The sequence below is a fragment of the Salvelinus alpinus genome, chromosome 15 (assembly GCF_045679555.1).
Source record: "Salvelinus alpinus chromosome 15, SLU_Salpinus.1, whole genome shotgun sequence".
NCBI lineage: Eukaryota > Metazoa > Chordata > Actinopteri > Salmoniformes > Salmonidae > Salvelinus > Salvelinus alpinus.
This window is the reverse complement of record NC_092100.1, coordinates 44,617,674-44,637,260: the sequence shown is the minus strand read 5'-3', so window position 1 is coordinate 44,637,260 and position 19,587 is coordinate 44,617,674. Positions and strand designations below refer to the sequence as shown.

The window sequence follows — 19,587 nt, the reverse complement described above, 5'->3', positions numbered from 1 at the left end:
GACCATCTGACAAAAATTAAAGGGGATGTTTGATGAAAAAAAACAGGAACTAATGTCGTATCATAAGGCATAATGAACAAAAGCCTTACAATCTAACCTCCATAATCCTATTGTTGCACAAATCTGCTACTTACACATCCCTGTTCCGCATGTGGTTGTTGTCCTCCGGGATAGGTGGAATGCTCTCTTCATCCTCAGGTAACTGAGGACAGAAATCAACATTTGATTGGAACTTCCAAAAGCACATAAAAGAGATATATAGTTTCCACTGCTATAGCCTTCCTTAGCCTCTACAAACCAAAGACCATTTAGTCATAATAAGCAAACCTTCTCAGACTGGAAACAAGCTAATAGCTAAATATTGGTATTGACCATTCCATGAAGGACGTAACTAGTATTAGGGAAACAGTTTAGGGGGAAAAATATATATACTGCCCTTTAACAATGACACATTGTTTTTGATTCAAATTCTCAACAAAAGAATGCTAAGAAATCACCTTCAGAAAGATCGCTCGAAAATGACTTCAGTCTTCATGCTATGAATGCATTTGGACTTTAATGGTTTAGTACATTATCTCACCTCCCAGTAGAGTTCATCGTCAAAGCAGTTGTCATCAGGAGCATCCCCCCAGATAGGCATCCTCAGGATACAGCCTAGGGACAAACACCATCCTCATCTCACCACCACGGAGTACATAGAGCAATTATTAAAATACGCCACCCCAGCCGCACAATACTACATGAACCTGTCAGCTACCTCAAAACCTGTTTTCACAAAAACACTCATGAATGTGTCACATGTTGTCTCCCTTATATTTAACCCAAAAAGGAGACCATACTTTTTTGTATGAATGTAATATTTATTTTGTGTGTGCAGTGACCTTGCTTATTTAATATACTTTGTGAGCCTTATTCAAATTTTGCATGATTTCTATTGTTTGCTGTGTTTCTCCTTCCTTTTGTGTTTCCTAATTGATTTATTGTAGACTCCCCTTGGAGACAGGAGTTGGCCCGGTATGCCTCACCAGGGCCTGATTGACTTAACGAGCTACCACACAACTGAAAAGGGAGCTTTCAGCACCAGTCTGGGCCTACTGATAGAGGGAGATGGCCATCACTGCTGCTGCCTCCGCCACCACCGAAACCCGGAGGGGGACCAGTGTCGACAACGTCCACTACCACGCAGATAAGGAACGGTAGACCCTTAAACGTGTGGGTGAGGTCGAATACTTCTGTTCAGAATGGATGTTTCCTCTCCCTCTGTGCTGACAGCACTGTTCTGTGGGCTGGGTGCCGCGAGCGGATGATGACCGAAGGGTGGTGGTGGCAGCCAATCTTGAGGACATCCAGCAGTATCTACTGCATCTCTGGGACTGAGTGTGTGAACCAGATTTTTGTGAATTTTAAAACCTTTGATCTTACAGTATATTAGCTTTGTTTGTGTGGTGGCCTGGGATCTCAGAACCTGTTTTGACCAGCGCACACACACACACACACACACACACACACACACACACACACACACACACACACACACACACACACACACACACACACACACACACACACACACACACACACAACCTAATCTAGAGACGGTTAAATTGTGTCCAACTCACCAACAATGATTCCTCCTCCGATTCCAAAGCAGAGGGCAACACAGAGCCCTGCTGCCTGAAGTCCTCCCTGCCGGCTCGGCACCATGTCTTTCCATTCCCCCGTGAAGTCAAATGTGTTTATCAACCTATTAAAAAAAACATTTACTATATCTAAGGGGGGGAAAAAACACAATTGGAAGCAGATAAACTGAACAGTCTTCATTGCTGCAGCATTCTTGTCCATCTTCTGTGCCACCATTGGATGTGCATAATGATATCACATAACTCACCCCTCCTTGCCATAGACCCCTTCACTGGCGGCTGCAGCAGTGACGGCGCCCACAATGCCCCCTATGACCCCAGGCATGGCGTGGAGGTTGTGGATGCCACACGTGTCCTGGATCTTCAGATACTTCTCTATGAATGGCTGAGGGAACAGACACATACATGCCCACTAATCAAATATGAGTAGCCCAGTCAGTAGTCACTACTATACTAGCCTCTAACTAGCAATTACACTCCTTCACTGCATTCGATGGGCACATTTTGTGGAAAGTTGCAAATAAATCTGATGAATAAAGCTGATGTGACTCCATAATCTACATTACCGTGATATAGATGTAGCCCAGGGTGGAGATGATGCCACAGCAGAACCCTATGATCAGAGACCCATAAGGCATTAGCATGAACTCTGCTGCCGTACCCACGGCAACACCCCCTGCCAGCGTGGAGTTCTGGATGTGAACCTGGAACACAGGAACAGAAAAGTTGGCCAATAGCTTGAGCGGAGATGCATGATAAAAAGGAAACGGGAATGGCCATTACACCAATGACCATAGGAGTTGGCAAGACAGCACAAACAGATCTGGGACCAGGCCAATGTATGTAAGGCACACCATATGGTCAATTACCATGTCCAGCTTGCCGGTCTTCTGGGAGAGACTGGAGATGGCTACGGTGGTGAGGACGGTGGAGGCCAGGGCCAGGTAGGTGTTGATGGCCGCTCGATGTTGCCCATCCCCGTGGTCCGTGATGGCCGAGTTAAAACTAGGCCAGAACATCCACAGAAACAGGGTTCCTACGGGACAGGGGTGGATCCATGGTAGTACAGTTGCATCTATACCATTATGGAAAATGTGCAAAGCGTCAACTATTGTGAATCCGACTCACCGATCATGGCAAAGACGTCTGAGTGGTAGACAGAGCCATTCAGACGCTTGCTCTGGTCCAGGTTGGGCCGGTACAGCATCCACGAGATGGACAGACCATAGTAAGCCCCGAATGTGTGGATCACCATGGAGCCGCCAGCATCCCTGGCCTGTAGGGGAGAATGAAGTACAGTAAACCAGCCACCTTATTCATATATGTGGATAACATCTATTCCACAAAATCATATTGTAACGGTAAATGTATTCAGAAAATCAATCAAGCACAGACCTTGATACAGCATCACTGTGGACCATTTGTGAGAACCATGTATGCAGGTTTTATGCAGGACTTAATATTAAAGCCTTTATTTAGTAAAGACTTACATGTATGAGGTTGAGGATGATGAACTCTTCCACAGCATACAGAGTGATTCCAAACAGTGTCATCACCATCAGCTGGACTGGGCTCAACTTGCCTAGCACTGCCCCATACGCTATTAGGCAGCTGGCTACACAGAAATCTGCATTGATCAGACTGAGAAGGAAGGAACCAGGGCAGGATTACAATGTATAGTGGGTTGGTGTCAGCCTGGTAGCATATCCGTTTTTGCTGAATTGCCAACTCATTTGGTCATTGTAACACAGCAAAAACAGACCTGGGACCAGGCTAGGTTGGTACAGTGCATTCAGAAAGTATTCAGACCCCTTGACATTTTGATACGTTACAACTTTATTCTAAAATAAATTTTTCCTCAATCTACACACAATACCATAATGACAAAGCAAAAACATGTTTCGACATTTTTGCAAATAGATAAAAAATACAAAACTGATTCACATTTACATAAACATAAGTATTCAGACCCTTTACTCAGTACTTTGTTGAAGCACCTTTGGCAGCAATTACAGCCTTGCGACTTCTTGGGTATGACGTTACAAGCTTGGCACACGTGTATTTGGGGAGTTTCTCACATTCTTCTCTGCAGATCCTCTCAAGCTGTGTCAGGTTGGATGGGGAGCGTTGCTGCACAGCTATTTTCAGGTCTCTCCAGAGATGTTCCATCTGGTTCAAGTCCGGGCTCTGGCTGGGCCACCCAAGGACATTCAGAGACTTGTCCTGAAGCCACTCCTGCATTGTCTTGGCTGTGTGCTAAAGGTCATTGTCCTGTTGGAAGGTGAACCTTCGCCCCAGTCTGAGGTCCTGAGCAGGTTTTCATCAATCTCTCTGTACTTTCCCCTCAATCCTGACTAGTCTCCCAGTCCCTGCCGTTGAAAAACATCCCCACCGCAGGATGCTGCCCCACCATGCTTCACCGTAGGGATGGTGCCAGGTTTCCTTCAGAAGTAACGCTTGGCATTCAGGCCAAAGAGTTCAATCTAGGTTTCATTTGACCAGAGAATATTGTCCTTTAGGTGCCTTTTTGGCAAAATTGTAGCAGCGGTCATGTGCCTTTTACTGAGGAGTGGCTTCCATCTGGCCACTCTACCATAAAGGCCTGATTGTTGGAGTGCTGCAGAGATGGTTGTCCTTCTGGAAGGTTCTCCCATCTCCATAGAGGAACTTAAGGGCACTGTCAGTGTGACCATAGGGTTCTTGGTCACCTCCCTGATCAAAGCCGTTCTCCCCAGATTGCTTAATTTGGCCAGGCGACGAGCTCTAGGTAGAGTCTTGGTGGTTCCAAACTTCTTCTATTTAAGAATGATGGAGGCCACTGTTTTCTTGGGGACGTTCGATGCTGCAAACATTTCTTGGTACCCTTCCCCAGATCTGTGCTTCAACACAATCCTGTCTCGGTGCTCTACGGACAATTCCTTCAACCTCATGGCTTGATTTTTCCTCAGACATGCACTGTGAACAGTGGGACCTTATTTGGACAGGTGTGTGCCTTTCCAAATCATGTCCAATCAATTGAATTTACCACAGGTGGACTCCAAACAAGTTGTAAAACCATCTCAAGGATTATCAATGGAAACAGGATATACCTGAGCTCAATTTCGAGTCTCATAGCAAAGGGTCTGAATACTTACAGTACCAGTCAAAAGTTCGGACACACCTACTCATTCCAGGGTTTTCTTTATTTTGACTATTTTCTACAGTGTAGAACAATGGTGAAGACAGCAAACATATGAAATAACACATGGAATAATGTAGTAACCAAAAAAGTGTTAAGCAAATCAAAATATGTTTTATATTTGAGATTATTCAAAGTAGCCAACCTTTGCCTTAATTACAGTTTTGCACACTCTTGGGAATGTTAATGTTGTATAGTTTTGGAAAGGTCTGGAACTTACCTTTCTGGTATTTAAAAAAAAAAAATTGCTGAGGTGTATTCACGTTTGAGGACACAAGCTCAAGTATGTAGTACAAATATTATGAAAATATGAAAAATCGAATATTTTTTTCCTATTCAACATAAGTGGGGTAATAGGGCTTGAAATGACTGAAATGCTTTCTAAATATAGTAACAATCATAAACATTATAAACAACTTACTATAAGATTTCACATTTCTTATAACTAAAATAAATATCATCATACTTCCAAGTGCTTGAGTACAGAGTCAAAACAACAAAACATGTGTCACTGTCCCAATATTTTTGGAGCTCACTGTAACTCTGTACACCTCACAACACAGAGTACACCTTTCCTGCAGTCAAATTACCTAGTGGTCTCATGGGTGGAATGTTAGATTTCTCTTAATTCCATAATTAATACTCTTTTCTTTTTCTTTACGCCGAAAATCCAGTGTTTCTATGTCAAACAGTTTTGTTATATTTCAGTCTTCTGTGATGTATATAAAGTGTAATATTGGGATGCAAACTCAAAATTGAATACATTTAAACTCAATATCTCACATGGTGCAGGTGTCTTCTTTTTTTAAGCCCATAACCATGGTGTGAGGTGAATAATTCAATTTCAAAGTAGATTTGTTTAAGCCTACCAAGAAACATTGTGTGACCCTGATTTAGCCCACTGCAGTAAGAGGTTTTAAGGGCTCGCAAACTGCATTCGCGCTAAATGCTTTATATGTAGGCTCAATTGTAAATTACATTTAAATTTCAACTCTTCAGCACTGCGCGTTTAATAGAGCCCTTAATTTACATCTTACTTTATAACAATTTGTTCTGCTAGGATACGAAACTGCTCTTATGGCATTAGCGTGGGAATTATTATAGTATTAGCGTGCTCAGTGAAAAGGGCACCCTACCTCCCGAAACCACAGTTGATATTAACATTCATAGTTCATTATCTAATGTTCCTGTAATAAAATTTCAACAGCATAGGCCTTTATTTTCTGTAAAATCACACTCATCCCAGCAAGTTTACAGTCTACTGCTCATAGAGAGGGCAAAGAGGCGTGGGCTGTCAGCTGATCATAGCGAATGTAGATTATGTAAATCAGCTAGTTATTTAGACAGCTAGTTAGCTATGCTGTTGAAACAATCTAACTAGTCTTTAACTGTGATTGGTTTTTGGTTTTGGTTTTGTTCTGCTTCCCTATGGCTTCCACTAGATGTCAACAGTCTTTAGAAATGGTTTCAGGCTTGTATTCTGAAAAATGAGAGAGTAAGACGACTCTGAATGAGTGGACCCTACAGTGTCCCAGAGATTTTTCATGCGCGCGACCGAGAGCGCGCCTTTCTTGTTTACCTTTTAAATTGACGACGTTATTGTCCGGTTTAAATATTATTGATTATTTAGGCTAAAAACAACCGGAGGATTTGATTATAAACATAATTTGAAATGTTTCAATGAACTTTATGGATACTATTTGGATTTTTCGTCTGCCTGTTGTGACTGCATTTGAGCCTGTGGAATACTGAACAAAACGCGCAAACAAAACTGAGGTTTTTGGATATAAACAGGGACTTTATCGAACAAAACGAACATTTATTGAGTAAATGGGAGTCTTGTGAGTGCAACCATATGAAGATCATCAAAGGTAAGTGATTAATTTTATCTCTATTTCTGACTTGTGTAACTCCTCTACTTGGCTGGTAACTTTTTGTAATGATTTGTCTGCTGGGCGCTGTTCTCAGATAATCGCATGGTATGCTTTCGCCGTAAAGCCTTTTTGAAATCTGACACCGTGGTTGGATTAACAAGAAGTTCATCTTTAAACCGAGGTATAACACTTGTATGTTTTATGAATTTTTATAATGAGTATTTCTGTTTTTGAATTTGGCGCTCTGCAATTTCACTGGATGTTGGCCAGGTGGGACGCTAGCGTACCCACGTACCCTAGTGAGGTTAACAATCACAGTGAGATCTGGTTGACAGACTCGCTGGATTGCGGTGTTACAAGCATTCATGTGGTGCGTATTCCTATGCCACCCGGAGCAGCTCCTACATTTGTGAGACAATACAAAATTGTACGCTTGCAGCGTACGCAGCGGTACAAGAGATTATCGACTCTCTGTCCTGCCTGTTTGGCCCTGTCCGGGGGTTTCATCGGATGGGGCCACAGTGTCTCCTGACCCCTCCTATCTCAGCCTCCAGTATTTTTGCTGCAGTAGTTTATATGTCGGGGGGCTGGGGTCAGTCTGTTATATCTGGAGTACTTTTCCTGTCTTATCCGATGTCCTGTGTGAATTTAAGTATGCTCTCTCTAATTCTCTCTTTCTCTCTTTCTTTCTTTCTCTCTCTCGGAGGACCTGAGCCCTAGGACCATGCCTCAGGACTACCTGGCATGATGACTCCTTGCTGTCCCCAGTCCACCTGGCCGTGCTGCTGCTCCAGTTTCAACTGTTCTGCCTGCGGATATGGAACCCTGACCTGTTCACCGGACATGCTACCTGTCCCAGACCTGCTGTTTTCAACTCTCTAGAGACAGCAGGAGCGGTAGAGATACTCTTAATGATCGGCTATGAAAAGCCAACTGACATTTACTCCTGAGGTGCTGACTTGTTGCACCCTCGACAACTACTGTGATTATTATTATTTGACCATGCTGGTCATTTATGAACATTTGAACATCTTGGCCATGTTCTGTTATAATCTCCACCCGGCACAGCCAGAAGAGGACTGGCCACTCCTCATAGCCTGGTTCCTCTCTAGGTTTCTTCCTAGGTTTTGGCCTTTCTAGGGAGTTTTTCCTAGCCACCGTGCTTCTACACCTGCATTGCTTGCTGTTTGGGGTTTTAGGCTGGGTTTCTGTACAGCACTTTGAGATATCAGCTGATGTAAGAAGGGCTATATATAAAAATTTGATTTGATTAGCTAAATGGATAATCAGGGAATGTAACAGTATGTACAGCGCTCCCATGTGGCCTGTTCTGAAACCAACGGGTAAATGCCACCAGAATAGTCTTACGGTTGACTATAGACAACTCAACAAGCTAGTTCCGTTGTCTCGTTGGCCAATGACATAGCTCGACCAAGAGTTGCCAAAGGTGGCAAACTCCAAGTACTTCTCCACCATCGACGGGGCGAATGGTTTCTGGACCATGACAGTCGACCCTCGTGACCAACACAAGTTGGCTTTCTTTCTTGAACAAGCTCTTTACGTTCAATCGTTGCCCGTTCAGGTATGCAAATTCCCCCTCAGAGTTCAACATCTTCCTGCACAAGGCAATGCCAGACGCAGCCTCCAGGGGGACGATAATCTACGTGGACGACTTTCTCATGAGAAGTGAGACTTGGTCACATCCCCTTAACGAGATGGACCACGTTCTTACCCAACACGGGACACGGGCCAAGTTGGTCATCATGAAAAGACAATGGTGCAGGACCAAGGTAAACTACATTGAGCTTCTGGTGGGTGCTGAGGGCATCCTGCCACAGTCTAACAGAATCTAAGCAGTCCGCAACATCAAAACACCTACAAACCTTCATGAGGTGCGCAGTTTCTTGGGAGTATGTAATTACTCCCGTCAATTACTCCCGTCAATCTCTCTTGTCAAAGCCTTTGACCCGTCTTCAGAAAGACACCCCATTCGTTTGAGAGGGCACTCTCGACGAAGCTGTGGCTTCCTTGAAAAACCCGCATTGCGAGGTACCCTGCCTGGTATACCCCAACAAAGACATTATTTTTGGAAGTCGGTTTCTCAGAGCACTGCCTTAGTGCTGGGTTGTACCAAAAATACGACCAAGACAAACGTGTGCTTACTTACTCGAGCAAAACACTCAACCCTGCTGAACACAAGTACTCAGACTGCGAAAAGGCGCTACTGTCGACAATCTGGGCGGTCAAACACTTCACCAGTTATGTTGGCGTACAAAAGGTGATCATAGAAACATGTCACCAGCCTGTGACTTTTCTGAAAAGCCAACGAATCCATGAGGGTGCTGTACACAACAGCACAAAGAGCTCTCCAAACAGGTCAGGGACAAAGTTGTGGAGAAGTAGAGATCATGGTTGGGTTATCAAAAAATATCCGAAACTTTGAACATTCCACGGAGCACCATTAAATCATTATTAAAAAATGGAAAGAATATGGCACCACAACAAACCTGCCAAGAGAGGGCCGCCCATCAAAACTCACGGACCAGGCATGGAGGGCATTAATCAGAGAGGCAACAAAGAGACCAGAGATAACCCTGAGGAGCTGCAAAGCTCCACAGTGGAGATTGGAATATCTGTCCATAGGACCACTTTAAGCCGTACACTCCACAGAGCTGGGCTTTACGGAAGAGTGCCCAGAAAAAAGTAATTTCTTAAAGAAAGAAATAAGCTAACACGTTTGGTGTTTGCCAAAAGGCATATGGGACACTCCCCAAACATATGGAAGAAGGTAATCTGGTCAGATGAGACTAAAATTTAGCTTTTTGGCCATCAAGGAAAAGGGTATGTCTGGCACAAACCCAACACCTCTCATCACCCCGAGAACATCATCCCCACAGTGAAGCATGGTGGTGGCAGCATCATGCTGTGGGGATGTTTTTCATTGGCAGGGACTGGTAAACTGGTCAGAATTGAAGGAATGGCGGATGGTGCTAAATACAGTGAAATCCTTGAGGGAAACCTGTTTCAGTCTTCCAGAGATTTGAGACTGGGACGGAGGTTCACCTTCTAGCAGGACAATGACCCAAAGCATACTGCTAAAGCAACACTCGAGTGGTTTAAGGGGAAACATTTAAATGTCTTGGAATGGACTAGTCAAAGCCCAGACCTCAATCCAATTGAGAATCTGTGTTATGACTTAAAGATTGCTGTACACCAGCGGAACCCATCCAACTTGAAGGAGCTGGAGCAGTTTTGCCTTGAAGAATGGGCTAAAATCCCAATGGCTAGATGTGCCAAGCTTATAGAGACATACCCCAAGAGACTTGCAGCTGTAATTGCTGTAAAAGGTGGTTCTACAAAGTTTTGACTTTGGAGGGTGAATAGTTATGCACGGTCAAGTTTTTTTACATCAGCAGATGTAATCACGAGCGGACCCCGTATGGGAATCATTCTCCGCTATGATCCAGGACTCCTTATATAACTAACTGCAGAGTACACACGCAGATGGTGTACCTCCGCCTAGATGGAGAGAATGTGTACCGCCAACACATTCCACCTGCGGCGCATTTGAGTTGGCCCGGGATTGACTGGACCACCCAGGCAGTTAAGCACGCCCAGCTAGACACTGCCCATATGTTGGCCCAACTCCAAAAGTTCACAGTCACCCAGTCAGAACTAGCAGAGCCCAGGCGAGAAAAACTATTTGTCGGGGCGCTACTCTCGATAGGTGCAGCCGTAGGGTCATTATTTTCCCTAGGTACCACTGCCGTCAATGCAGTCAGTCTAGCCACAGTCAAGAGAAATGTTAGGGAGATTACTGAAGAGCTGCCCCGTATCCAGCAACAGATGAAAGCACAGGCACTCAGGTTGCAACATGTGGGAAAGTCTCTCCAGGACACTATTCTGGTGGTAAACACACATGCTACTCTCCTGAACAAAACCCTCCTATCTGTAGGAAAGCTAATAGAGGTCATGAACCATGACTTTGCCCATGTCCAATTGATTCGATTGTTATTGGAGGATTTTCTCTGTGAAGTTAGCTCTTCTACGGACCACTTGGCCATGAATAAAATCCCCTCATATCTAGTGCCCCTCTCAATGGTGCACGACATATTGACCTCAGCTACGACAACCACAATAAGGCTGTTACAGTCACATTTGGCCTATAGTCTGGAGTCGATAATCCCAATACACATTGATGTTGATCGTAATGAAGTGGGATTTTTACTGACGCTGCCGGTTGTTGAACTGGTGAATATCTATAGATTGAAAACGATTCTAAATGTACGATTTTGGCGCGACAGTACCCACGTGAAAATTGCTACACCCCCAGTCAAAGCTTATCAGGAACACAATACAGATTTCTATCTCACCCCTAACCTGTTAATGTGTACTCTAACCAAAGACGTCCACTACCTCAGTCCTAGCAAACCGTTCGTCAGGGATAACACTGAGCGTCTTTGTGGCTATCCCCAGCGAAGAACGCTGTAAAGCCAAACAAACCAAACAAGGGATGGGGCGATGGTTGGTTAACACACGGTTAGTGTCCGCTACTATGACTTACGAATGCCATGACTCAACCACCCAATTGAACCTCCCCAACAAGACTGTACCAGAGGGGGTGATTACCCACATAGACAACCTCGCTCTATACCAACTTCCCGACGTCACAATAGACACAGAGATTGAAATGCCTGACGCTTTTGCTAAGCGTTCCCTTGAGTTACCACAAGCCATTCAAAACCAAATCCAGTACAAGGGACCAATGACTGTTGATCTTAACGTACTGGATGAGGCACTTTTAGTTGACCCGACTGACTACAAGTCAAAAGATTGGTCTGTCACCCGCTCTTGGACGGTGCCGGACAGTATCCTGACTGTTAACATGATCCTTGGTCTTATTTCCCTTGGCATGTGCACGCACCTACTACGTACACAGGCACACATGTGCAATGGAAGACCTAATGAGGTCTTATACTAGGATCACCCGTGGGACGGAAGCGATCCCAATTTTCGAAAAGTTGGCAATAGATCCTGAAACCCCATCAGGGGGTCCATCCACAACATCCCCAGCCTCCTCTCCCGAATTCGCTAGGTCAGCCCTGTAATGTCTCCAATGTAAGCTTTGTCATTCAGGGTGACATTTTTCCAAATGCCTTAACTACCCATCTTCAAGTAGGATCGCCCTAGATATGACATTAGAGTCAATGCCATGATAGAGACCTTGGACATATATAGAACATAGTCCAAGTTAGATGATTATGGTGTGATAGCTATATTTTGTATATCTCTTGTTTATGTTTTTATTAATTTTGTTTAATTTCCTTTGAAGTGATAGAGCCATAAACAAGTTCCCCATACAACCACCAGTTAAAGCCACAACGCCGCTCATTTGGGGAAGAAATGTAATGATGTATTGCGTGTGTTGTGCGTTATTAACGTCTGCCCAAGTTACTGCCTAGATCCATTAGCCGGGACAACCGGACGACGGGCCAGAACCCAGAGCCACCGCCGGACCTCCCATGTCCATTCTGGTGGTGATCTGCAGCGTGCAGAAATCCTACAAGGGTAAACCACTAGGGGGGGACTGCTACGATGATCCACAAACCAGGACATCCGATGGTCATTCTTATGGTGGGTTGCAGCATGCAGAATCCTTCCAAGTTTAACCCACCAGAGGGGGACTGTCATGACTGGCCTGTTCAGGTCAAGTTACCATGGACCACACTCCTACAGATGATATATCTCACACCCACCGGAGGGGGATAGGTATGGAGGTGTTTTATTTAATGACATCTCACACCCATTGTAAATCTTAAGGCAGCAGACAAAATCCCTTTGTCCTCTCACTGTGGAGGGATGGAATGTATGATGGGCCTATGGAGAACCTACCTCAGAACAGTAACGTGCAATAAATGGACTTTGGGACAATATGTTTCGTCAGCCATAATGGTGGTAATGACGATAGATGGAATATGAAAATGAATGTCATTTTTGTTATGTTATTAAATATTAAATGATAATGAAAACATTGTAACTTGAAAGGTTTTCACAATATGTACCTGATGTTTGCATACTGTACGTTGTGTGGAAAATGTCCAGATCAAATAGAATGTTTTTGTAAAGGTGAAATGTGAAGATAGTTGTCTAAATTGGATCTGAGTAAAATCCAGACCTTGCCTCGTAACTAGCGACGCCCAGAGAACTTGCCATAAAGACGGAAACGCCCCTTTCTGACCCGAGGGTATAAAACGTGTGAGTTAAGAATTAACATAGCAGACTAGGTGACCACGAGCTGCAGCCAAGGTCCGAGGTAGTCACAAACCCAAAACGCAACACGGGGTTGAAGAAGACAAAGGAACCATTTAACAATCTATGCTACGGATGAGTAGCTGTGTCTAAGAGGGTGAACTCAAGCAGGACCACCCGTTTACCACTTTCCAAGGAATCGTGTTTCTACACTGCTTTCATTCCTACACTGGAGCCCTGAGCTACACGGCTGACCGTACTCAGAAGACCCCCTTTCAGAACAGGGGCGAGGAAACAGACCACTAAGAGAAAGGACACTGACATCGTGTGGACAATCAGAGAGTTACACCCGGTAACAACAGAAGTGCCGCCATCAGAGGAAAAGGAGGAACTCGGTCCACGAGGAGATACCCCATCGGATACCCCATCGGATACCTTCGACACGTAATTACATCCTTATATTCTGACCCATAAGAGCGGCAGTTCAGGGCAAGGTTAGGGTTAAACTAAGAATAGTTTAGAAATGTACCCAAGTGTGTTCTTCTCTCGCGCACTCTCTCTCTTTCTATCTATTTTTAAATTCCCATTTTGTGTAACACGGGTCATATTGTGTTGGTCCGCTTGGGACCTGTTTCATTGTACTAAGTTCTAATCAATAGCCTAGACTGTGTGTTTGTGTTTCTTATATTATAATTTTAGCTTGTTAGTAAATAAATAATCAACTCAATTGTTGTGGTAGTGGGACTCGGGTTTGTACAAATTCCCGGATTATGCGACATACAGGATGAGACTGTAGAGGAAATTAATTAATTAGCGACTGTTGTAAAATCGATATTCTGATATTCTTTGAGTTCATTTGGGAAATAGAAACTCAATAAAACCAAACTTTCCCATGGTGCCCTAGGTTACTGATTTAATAATGACCTGATTAATTTAATCACGTAATTATAAACAGTTAATCATTTGAACAGCAATTGTCACATTAATCAATACAGTGCTTCTACAAAGTATTTACTCAGGGGTGAGAATGCTTATGTCAATGAGATATTTCTACATTTCATTTTCAATACATTTGCAAACCTTTCTAAAAACACATGTTTTCACTTTGTCATTATGGGGTATTGTGTATAGATTGGTGAGAAAAATAAATCAATTTCATCCATTTTGAATTCAGGCTGTAACACAACAAAATGTGGAATAAGTCAATGGGTATGAATTCTTTCTGAAGACACTATGATGGATTTTCACACACAGACTGGTCACACCACTTCTCCTCCGTCTTTAGGACAGCTGTTTTTAGTCAAGACCTTCGTGTTTTTAACGTGAAATGTTTTTGTTGTACTGTATGTGTGTTTATGGTTTTGTTTCATGTTGTGTCAGTGTATGTAAGTTGTTTTGTCTGAAACGTTCCCAATGCTGCTATTGGATCAGGTCTCTCTTGGAAAAGAGATGTTATCTCAATGAGAAAAACCTGTATAAATAAAGGTCAAATATATATATATGTTTTTTTAAATAGGCTCTTTCTGGCACTCACACTCACATGATCCTCTTCCATGAACATATGTTATTCTATGGATTGATTTCAATGACGTAGGTCTACGTTCTGAATGACTGACTCATTCACATATGACTCATTCATGCAAAAGTTATACATACTATAGTCAGTGAATGGTCAGCCAGAAGAGCTCTATACATTGATGTTGAATGGGGTGAGTTTGTTAAAAAAATTAAATCAATCCATACAATATTGTATGGATTTATATAATTCACTGCGCTGAAAAAAGGGATGCTTTAACTAGCTTATTATTTTTTCAACCCACATCACTTTCACCTATCAAATCCGATACTAGTATTCACTGATCTCAATAGACCAAGAAAACTAGTTTAACACTGTTAGACCAAAGCCGTCAAACTTTAACCTCTCCATGCTGATCTTGATCTTTCCGTCCATGGGGTCCAGAGATTGGAACCAGCCCTGCATCAGCAGCGCCCACTGAAGGCCGAAGGCGGCGATGAGGAAGTTGAAGCCCACGGCGCTAAAGCTGTAGCGTTTCAGGAAGGTCATGAGGAAACCGAAGCCCACAAAGATCATCACATGGACGTCCTGGAAACCTGAGAGAGATAGGGGATGTGGGGGGGGGGAGAGGTAGAAAGGAGTAAGAAGTGCAGATCAATACTGGCATGGAAATGAGAGGGTCAGTTGGTGTCAGTTCCATATCAATCAAAGTTCAACCAAGGCGATAAATGGAATTGGAGCTGGAAATGACTGATGGGTCTTTGATCAAACATATCCATCCTCTGATTAAATCAAACTATATTGACAAAATGTCTGTTGAATACATTTACGCTGTCTGGAACTATTTCAGAAAAATATGTACAACCTGCCCATTATCTGACCCACAGCCATAATCTGGTGGTGATGTAGGTACATGGTTATCCTCTTCTATCACAATACTGAGCAGAAGACAGGATCTTCTTGCATGTGTATCTCCATTGCAAACACTGAAATTGAAGTAGCTAAAGTAGTGCAGGTGATTGTGATTGCGATCATAATGCTTTTATCAGTGTTAATCTGCTATGCCTCTACAGGATTGAGACTCCCGCCAGTCTGGGCCAACACAACAGTCTGTCTGGGCCCCTAAGTGTTTTTTACATGGCAACAAATAGTCCTACCAGTACATTCATGGCCCATGTCCGCAAACAAGTTTAAATGATCAGGGTATTGGATGTAAAAAATGTAAAAGACACATCCTTATAGTCATAATGTCTGTCAGGTGCTGAAGGTACATGCTGGTAAATAACACTATTTTCATTTTTTTTATGGAGTAGATCAGCTTTAATATTGCAGATAGATTGTAGCTTCCATCAATGTAATTGTCTGCATCACTTCCAATCCCCCATATATTTTTTTGTAAATACAGTATATATACACTGCTCAAAAAAATAAAGGGAACACTTAAACAACACAATGTAACTCCAAGTCAATCACACTTCTGTGAAATCAAACTGTCCACTTAGGAAGCAACACTGATTGACAATAAATTTCACATGCTGTTGTGCAAATGGAATAGACAACAGGTGGAAATTATAGGCAATTAGCAAGACACCCCCAATAAAGGAGTGGTTCTGCAGGTGGTGACCACAGACCACTTCTCAGTTCCTATGCTTCCTGGCTGATGTTTTGGTCACTTTTGAATGCTGGCGGTGCTTTCACTCTAGTGGTAGCATGAGACGGAGTCTACAACCCACACAAGTGGCTCAGGTAGTGCAGCTCATCCAGGATGGCACATCAATGCGAGCTGTGGCAAGAAGGTTTGCTGTGTCTGCCAGTGTAGTGTCCAGAGCATGGAGGCGCTACCAGGAGACAGGCCAGTACATCAGGAGACGTGGAGGAGGCCGTAGGAGGGCAACAACCCAGCAGCAGGACCGCTACCTCCGCCTTTGTGCAAGGAGGAGCAGGAGGAGCACTGCCAGAGCCCTGCAAAATGACCTCCAGCAGGCCACAAATGTGCATGTCTCTGCTCAAACGGTCAGAAACAGACTCCATGAGGGTGGTATGAGGGCCCACGTCCACAGGTGGGGGTTGTGCTTACAGCCCAACACCGTGCAGGACGTTTGGCATTTGCCAGAGAACACCAAGATTGGCAAATTCGCCACTGGCGCCCTGTGCTCTTCACAGATGAAAGCAGGTTCACACTGAGCACATGTGACAGACGTGACAGAGTCTGGAGACGCCGTGGAGAACGTTCTGCTGCCTGCAACATCCTCCAGCATGACCGGTTTGGCAGTGGGTCAGTCATGGTGTGGGGTGGCATTTCTTTGGGGGGCCGCACAGCCCTCCATGTGCTCGCCAGAGGTAGCCTGACTGCCATTAGGTACCGAGATGAGATCCTCAGACCCCTTGTGAGACCATATGCTGGTGCGGTTGGTCCTGGGTTCCTCCTAATGCAAGACAATGCTAGACCTCATGTGGCTGGAGTGTGTCAGCAGTTCCTGCAAGAGGAAGGCATTGATGCTATGGACTGGCCCGCCCGTTCCCCAGACCTGAATCCAATTGAGCACATCTGGGACATCATGTCTCGCTCCATCCACCAACGCCACGTTGCACCACAGACTGTCCAGGAGTTGGCGGATGCTTTAGTCCAGGTCTGGGAGGAGATCCCTCAGGAGACCATCCGCCACCTCATCAGGAGCATACCCAGGCGTTGTAGGGAGGTCATACAGGCACGTATTTGCCACACACACTACTGAGCCTCATTTTGACTTGTTTTAAGGACATTACATCAAAGTTGGATCAGCCTGTAGTGTGGTTTTCCACTTTAATTTTGAGTGTGACTCCAAATCCAGACCTCCATGGGTTGATAAATTTGATTTCAATTGATAATGTTTGTGTGATTTTGTTGTCAGCACATTCAACTATGTAAAGAAAAAAGTATTTAATAAGAATATTTCATTCATTCAGATCTAGGATGTGTTATTTTAGTGTTCCCTTTATTTTTTGGAGCAGTGTATACAGTGGGGAGAACAAGTATTTGATACACTGCCGATTTTGCAGGTTTTCCTTCTTACAAAGCATGTAGAGATCTGTAATTTTTATCATAGGTACACTTCAACTGTGAGAGACGGAATCTAAAACAAAAATCCAGAAAATCACATTGTATGATTTTTAAGTAATTCATTTGCATTGTATTGCATGACATAAGTATTTGATCACCTACCAACCAGTAAGAATTCTGGTTGGTAGAATTGTAGACCTGCACAAGGCTGGGATGGGCTACAGGACAATAGGCAAGCAGCTTGGTGAGAAGGCAACAACTGTTGGCGCAATTATTAGAAAATGGAAGAAGTTCAAGATGACGGTCAATCACCCTCGGTCTGGGGCTCCATGCAAGATCTCACCTCGTGGGGCATCAATGATCATGAGGAAGGTGAGGGATCAGCCCAGAACTACACAGCAGGACCTGGTCAATGACCTGAAGAGAGCTGGGACCACAGTCTCAAAGAAAACCATTAGTAACACACTACGCCGTCATGGATTAAAATCCTGCAGCGCACGCAAGGTCCCCCTGCTCAAGCCAGCGCATGTCCAGGCCTGTCTGAAGTTTGCCAATGACCATCTGGATGATCCAGAGGAGGAATGGGAGAAGGTCATGTGGTCTGATGAGACAAAAATAGAGCTTTTTGGTCTAAACTCCACTCGCCGTGTTTGGAGGAAGAAGAAGGATGAGTACAACCCCAAGAACACCATCCCAACCATGAATCATGGAGGTGGAAAAATCATTCTTTGGGGATGCTTTTCTGCAAAGGGGACAGGACGACTGCACCGTATTGAGGGGAGGATGGATGGGGCCATGTATCGCGAGATCTTAGCCAACAACCTCCTTCCCTCAGTAAGAGCATTGAAGATGGGTCGTGGCTGGGTCTTCCAGCATGACAACGACCCGAAACACACAGCCAGGGCAACTAAGGAGTGGCTCCGTAAGAAGCATCTCAAGCTCCTGGAGTGGCCTAGCCAGTCTCCAGACCTGAACCCAATAGAAAATCTTTGGAGGGAGCTGAAAGTCCGTATTGCCCAGCGACAGCCCCGAAACCTGAAGGATCTGGAGAAGGTCTGTATGGAGGAGTGGGCCAAAATCCCTGCTGCAGTGTGTGCAAACTTGGTCAAGAACTACAGGAAACGTATGATCTCTGTAATTGCAAACAAAGGTTTCTGTACCAACAAATGTCCTTGTTTTTGAAAGAAAATGTCACGTTCCTGACCTGTTTTCTGTTGTTTTGTATGTGTGTGATGGTCAGGGCGTGAGTTTTGGGTGGGCAGTCTATGTTTGCTGTTTCTATGTTGGTTTTGGGTTGCCTGGTATGGCTCTTAATTAGAGGCAGGTGTTTTGCGTTTTCCTCTAATTGAGAGTCATATTAAGGTAGGTTGTTCTCACTGTTTGTTTGTGGGTGATTGTCTCCTGTGTCAGTGTCTGTATGTTACTCCACACGGGACTGTTCCGGTTTTTGTTAGTTCGTTCGTTTTATGTAGTCTGTTTTCCTGGTTCATGCGTTCTTCACGTTGTATGTAAGTTCGTGTCCAGGTCTGTCTACATTCGTTTATTTGTTTTGTAATTATTCAAGTGTTTGTCGTGTTTTTCCGTTTTGTCTATTAAATCAATATGTATTCACAACCCGCTGCATTTTGGTCAAATCCCTGCTACTCCTCTTCGGATGAGGAGAAGGAGGAAGCCCGTTACAGAATCACCCACCAAACCCAGATCAAGCAGCGGGTTAATGGACAGCAACGACAGCGCACGAAGCAGGATTTATGGTCTTGGGAGCAAGTATTCAACGGAGAAGGACCCTGGGCTAAGGTGGGAGAGAATCGCCGCTCTCGGGAGGAGAAGGAGGCAGCCACAGCCCAGGAGCGCTGGTATGAGGAGGCAGCGCGGCGACGCGGTTGGGAGCCCGAGAGTCAGACCCAAAAATTTCTTGGGGGGGGGCACACGAGGAGTGTGGCAAAGCCGGGTAGGATACCTGAGCCAACTCCCCGTGCTTACCGTGGAGTGAGAGAGCTTCGTACTGGTCAGACACCGTGTTATGCGGTAAAGCGCACGGTGTCCCCAGTACGCGTGCTTAGCCCAGTGCGGGCTATTCCACCTTGCCG

The 19,587-nt window shown here is 44.4% G+C and overlaps 1 protein-coding gene across 1 annotated transcript in view; it reads right to left on the bottom strand.

The window, feature by feature from the left end:
- LOC139540135 (ammonium transporter Rh type C 1) overlaps positions 1-19,587 on the bottom strand; it is a 28,683-nt gene that overhangs the window by 3,064 nt on the left and 6,032 nt on the right. Inside the window, exons 2-10 of the mRNA XM_071343716.1 lie at positions 14,861-15,053; positions 3,131-3,281; positions 2,769-2,916; positions 2,510-2,676; positions 2,207-2,344; positions 1,889-2,025; positions 1,620-1,744; positions 581-654; positions 135-202 (exon numbers count right to left, since the gene is read on the bottom strand). Of these exons, the coding sequence (XP_071199817.1) occupies positions 135-202; positions 581-654; positions 1,620-1,744; positions 1,889-2,025; positions 2,207-2,344; positions 2,510-2,676; positions 2,769-2,916; positions 3,131-3,281; positions 14,861-15,053 (1,201 nt within the window). The remainder of the gene's footprint in view (positions 1-134; positions 203-580; positions 655-1,619; positions 1,745-1,888; positions 2,026-2,206; positions 2,345-2,509; positions 2,677-2,768; positions 2,917-3,130; positions 3,282-14,860; positions 15,054-19,587) is intronic.